The sequence below is a fragment of the Cebus imitator genome, unplaced genomic scaffold (assembly GCF_001604975.1).
Source record: "Cebus imitator isolate Cc_AM_T3 unplaced genomic scaffold, Cebus_imitator-1.0 Scaffold80, whole genome shotgun sequence".
In the NCBI taxonomy this organism is placed as follows: domain Eukaryota; kingdom Metazoa; phylum Chordata; class Mammalia; order Primates; family Cebidae; genus Cebus; species Cebus imitator.
In genome coordinates, this window is record NW_016107395.1 from 1358589 (window position 1) to 1364145 (window position 5557).

At 37.0% G+C, this 5557-nt stretch overlaps 1 protein-coding gene across 1 annotated transcript in view; it reads right to left on the reverse strand.

The window, feature by feature from the left end:
- Positions 1–5557, reverse strand: part of OXCT1 (3-oxoacid CoA-transferase 1) — a 139810-nt gene that overhangs the window by 108017 nt on the left and 26236 nt on the right. The window contains exon 5 of the mRNA XM_017533132.2: positions 3880–4029. Coding sequence (XP_017388621.1) covers positions 3880–4029 — 150 coding nt within the window. The remainder of the gene's footprint in view (positions 1–3879; positions 4030–5557) is intronic.

Consider the following 5557-nt stretch of genomic DNA (forward strand, 5'->3'; position numbering starts at 1 on the left):
AGACAAGCAAAGATTCAGCAACAAGAGAAAACTTGTGCATTTGAGGAAATGAAAGTTCTGTAAGCCCGAGGGATAGACTATTTTCATTTTACTGTTTTGTGTGTACAGTTTATATAATCAATATGAAAAATAATCCCTCTTTCCTTCTCCCCTGGAAAAAAATAGTTTGCATAAAATGGCCTATGTATTGTTTTTGTACATAAAACAGTTACAAAACTCTATCGTTCAGCTATCTTCATTAACCTATAATCAACTGTTAAGATTTTAAATGGGATTCACAGAATCAGTAAATTTGGAGAAAACCAACATGCTGTATCTTACCACCCATAAGCATAGTATATGTCTCCATTTAACGAGGTTTTCTTTGACTTCCTTCAATAGTTTTATCGTTTTCTCCATACAAGCTTTGTATATTTTTCTTAGGTTTATTTACAGGTACTAGTGGTTTCTGTTGCTACTTTGAATGTTACATTTGCTCCTACCTACTCTTCTGACATTACTGGTCTAAGGGAATGCTATTGATTTTTATTTATGTTTATTGCCTTTTAATTATACTACAAATTTTGGGGGGAAGAACATAAAGCAAAACTGTTTTGCCATCACGTTCTTTGATTCTTGAGGGTTTACCTCTGGAAATTAAAACAAACATCCATTGCCACACTCCATCACTGCACAAGATGGAGCCATGTGAATGCAGAACTCCATTCTCATCCCTACTGCACCCCCTAGTGGAAAAACAGACAAGTGCGTTTTACAGAAAGTTGCTATAGAAAGTTTCAGTACATTTACTTCAACTATGGTTTGAAACAAATCCTTTCTTAAATAAAAGCTACTTTAAAGATATTATCCAAGTTTCTTGCTAGAAAAAAGACTAATGAACTTAGGGAATAATTGATTAATGAGGATCTTATTATTATGAACTCAGATAAATTATATGAAAGATATTTCTGAGCCACATACCAATACAGTTACTTTTTAATGGTTTCTGTATTTTAAAAATCATTGTAAATACCAACGATGATAGTTGAGTATTTTACATAAAGATCTAGAAAACTGAAGTAAATATATGCAAATGCAAGGCAGAATCAATAAATAGGCTTCTTTTATATTGCAGTTACATGATTTCCTGATGTGTTTACACACCAGCTATTACTGTTAGTTTTACTAAAACTTTAAAAATGCGGAAGGAGTTGGTTTTGTCAAACCAGCTATTACATTCACTTGAAAGAATTGTGCATTTCATAGTCACCGCTTCCTCACTTTTTGGTTCTTTCTTGAATCTAATGAGATTTTCATCCCCTTCATTCCAGAAAAGAATAATCCTTAAGGTTGCCAGTGACCTCTGTTTTTGCAAATCCAACGTCAATTTCCAGGCCCTGTATTACCTATCTCTTCACACTCAGTTGATCATTCCCTTTTCTTTTTAAAATTTCCCTTATCTTTCCAATCGCCAGATGTACCTGGGTTTCTCTTTCACTATACTAGTCACTCTTTCCCATTTCTCTTTGTTGCTCCTTCTCTTCCCAATCTCTAAATGTCAAGGAAGTGGTCTGTATCTACACTCAGCCCCCAGACACTCACTTAGTATATAGATTTAAATGTTATATGCTGATGCCTCCAAAGTCTCCATCCTGACTCTAAACTCTCCCCTGACCTGAAGTCTACTAAGCACCTCCTCTTGGAGTCTAATGGACAGCTCAAATGTACCATGTGCCATACAGAGCTCTTTGATTAGCCTTGTGCTTCATCCATTTTGCTTCACTCATCTTATGCACTATGCTTGATTCCTCTTACACCCCTTACCCATCCACCAGCAAATCCTGTTGGCTCTACCATCAACATTACCCCAATTCTAACCACTTATCTCAAACTCCACTGTTACCATCTTGGTCTAGCCACCTTCCATTCCCGCCTAAATTAACACAATAGCCTCCTAACCCTTCTTTCCCTGCTTCTGCTCTTGGCTTCAAAGAAATAAATAAGTAAATAAAAATAAAAAATAAAAACACCAGCCAACAGATCTTTACAAAAGACAACTCAAATTACATCACTCTCGCCCGTTCTAAACTCCATGGCCTTCCCACTATGTTCAGTAAAATCCAAACTTTGCATGAATTTGGCTGTTGCCTCTCTTCATTCTCCATCCCTATCACTCTCTGCCTTATGTGCTGTTCCAGCCTTACCACCTCCTGCTTCCGAAACATGGCAAGCCTGTAGCTATCTCAGCACCTTGTACTTACTCTTCCTTCTGAATAGAGCACGAACCCTCTCATCCCCACTTGCCTCTTTCTCCTACCTTATTCAGGTCTCTACCAAGTATCATCTCCCTTAAGAAGCTCTCCCTGGCCACCAGTCTGGAATATACCAGTTTCCTGGCCAATGATAATTCTCTTTGCCCTTAACCTACTTGATTTGTCTTCATAGTACTTCTACTATAGACATTATGTATTTATTCATTCACTGTCAATCCCTCCACTAGTAGGAGGACTTGATCTAGATCATTTTACCACAGCGCTTAGACCAGGGACTGGCAAAGAGTAAGACTTCAATAAATATCATTAATTTGGAATTAACTTACTTCTTCCTACTATAAGTAAAAAAATTAAAAAGTGCTAAGAATTAACAAAGTATCTGTCATATTCCTAGGGAATTCACACAAATTACAAAACAACTAATTTGAGGCACCTGACTCCAGGCATAAGTGAACCCAAGAAATATTCTAGTCTCATATTTTCCCGAGGTAAATTAATTCTACAACTTCTAGCAAGCTATCAAAGTATTTATTGCAAGGTTTTTGAGAACCTTTATGACGTACTACTACAATTCATTTTATTAATTTAGCTCCTGTCTTTCACTTTGTCAAAAAGCCTTTTTAACTTAGTTAGGCAGTAAAGGAAAAAGATAACATAAGAAACACATTAATAAAAGCTTTGAATCCACATAGATCACTCTTAACAGAAAGACAAAGCTCTAGATGGAAGATGTGGCGGGAGACCAACACTGAGTAGCAAAGGACGTGTTCAATGACCTCCCATCTTCCTCAAAACGAGAGGGGCAGAGTCAGCAACCCCATATGCAGAAAAGTGATTAGAGATCCCTTGATAGTATTACTATGTTCACTTCCCCAGAGACAAGTGCTGCATTTCTGGAACCTGTGTTAACTCTCTTGGGCCATCTGGAAAAGAGAATGGAAAGATACTTAAAAATACCGTAATGAAATACTGGCCAGTATAATTTTTGAAATTATCTCAAATCTGAGCATCTCAAATACCTTTATCTGAAGGTCTACTCTTCTATATGTTAAGTGATGTTGCCTATGATAAATGTACCCCATCCTACTCAGCACTTTAAACAGAAGTAGGTTATTTCATGAAAAGCTCAAATGTGTCCAAGATACAAAACAAAGAGTGATTCTATGAACTCTCCATTCTATCATAGCAGTTCCTTTTCAAGGTTTCAGACAAACATATTATTTCCTTGTTTTTTTTTCTTCCTATGGTCACTTCAGGAAGGGCCAGGGCACAAAGAGTTTGCTAGCATGCATATCACAACTACTCTATTTTCCATAGAAGCATAATCAGCAATTGTAAGAGTTTCTCAATTTATAAAAACCTACCACAAATCAGTTCAAATAACTAACCTTATCTAGTACATCACATGTGGATTACAGCTTTTTTTCCTGATTTATTCGAGTTTCTCTATGTGATTTAAATGCTAGTGGATGTCTAGATTTATCTAGAAATTTCGCCTATTAATGAAAAGGAATGAGTGTTTTTTCTTACACAGAGGTGATTTTACACTTATTTGCACAATGAGTTCGCTCAGAATCCCACACGGAAAGAAAGATTCTGGTGTTATCTGGATAGGAGTGTTTCTCACCTCTCTTGGCTTACTGGCAATGGCAACACTGCCATCTTTGTTGTACTTGATGGGCGATCCTCCTTCTTGTACCAAGGTCCCATACCCTGTGGGGGTATAAAATGCAGGAACTCCAGCCCCACCTGCACGGATCCTCTCTGCAAGTGTGCCCTACAAGTGAGCAAACAACACCCTATAAGTTCACTAAGCCCACTTCTATATGTGGACACAGTCTATGTCTAAATGTTTAAATATAGTTCCTACTCTAAGTCTAAAAAGTAGGTAGCATTGTATATTAGCATGAGTATTTCACTAATATTGTATGCTAGAAGATAAATTTTAAGAAGTTACTGCCCCTCTAGATCCATTCTAAATCCACATTCAAAATGTAACTGCTTATTTGTATACTCAGGCTTTCAGCTTCCGTATCTCCCAATGATCTCTTGACATATTTTAAATGTGTCTATTTTTGATATTATAAGTCAATTTTAAAATCTGAATTATGAAACCTTAGTTATACACATTCAGTAACATAATTAAATTTCGTTTTATTTCATGGTCTGTATAGTTAGGGCCTAAATTTTATTCAAGTTAATAATGTAAAATGTTTAAACTTTAGAGCTTACTTTAATCCATTTTCATAAATATTTTTATCTACAAATTATCTAAGAAAAAAAACAAAGTTCAGTGAAAAATACAGCATACTGGTAAGTTGGTTTTTAAAAACCAAGAGTACATCAAATTGTTTCAGGGCAGAAATAGCTGTAAGCAAAATTTCTTTGTATTCTTTTGTTCATTGTCTTTCTCATGGGTGACTCTTCTTCCTAGGTACAGTGATTTCAAGACTAGTTTCCCTAGCTTTCTCACCCTCAACTGATTTTCTACCCAGGTTTCCCCTAAGGAATCAACTCTGGCCCTGAACCTTGACGCCCTTCCTAACACTGAAGCCTACTGTTACAGTCTTCTTACATCACAGTCTTACTAGAAAACGGACTGGCTAGTCAGTAGTTAAAAATTGGGGCTGGACACCGTAGCTCATGCCTGTAAATCCCAGTGCTTTGGGAGGTGAAGGGTCACTTGAGGCCAGGATTTGAGACCAGCCTAGGGAACATAATGAGACCTGTCTCTTTAAGAAAACAAAGAATTGGCTCATGGTATTAATAATGGGGTGTTCAAATTGTCCCAACTTGAAAACTGTTTTCTACTTTAACCAGACTCTAAGTTTTCAACTCAAAGAAGAAACTAACAGTTGGGATTTGAGACACTGAGTCATTCAAGTAGGTGGAATATTCTGGGGAAAGTGAGACTTGGGATATAACCGAAAATCTTCCAGATAACTGATTATCTAGCCAACGGAAAGAGATGACTCTACCTTGTATTGTGAAGTTAGTAACATTCACGAAAAATTAAATCATCAAAATTACCATACCACCACCCCCTGCCTTAAAATATTTTTTATATCTACGCTTCCTGAATACTCTCCTTCTATCATACCAGTTAAGGGCCTGAAAGTAGACTATTTCTGCAGATAGGCCTTCTGTAGGTACCACCAGCTCCTTATCCTCACCCACCAAAGAACTCTGCTCCCCCTGGCCTTCAGACTGCAAAATAAGCTGCCAGAGCCAGTGTTTACTAATGGGCCACTAAGTTGAAGAGGGAGACACTGACCTCCCTTAGCCTAAGAAGAAAACTGTAAAAA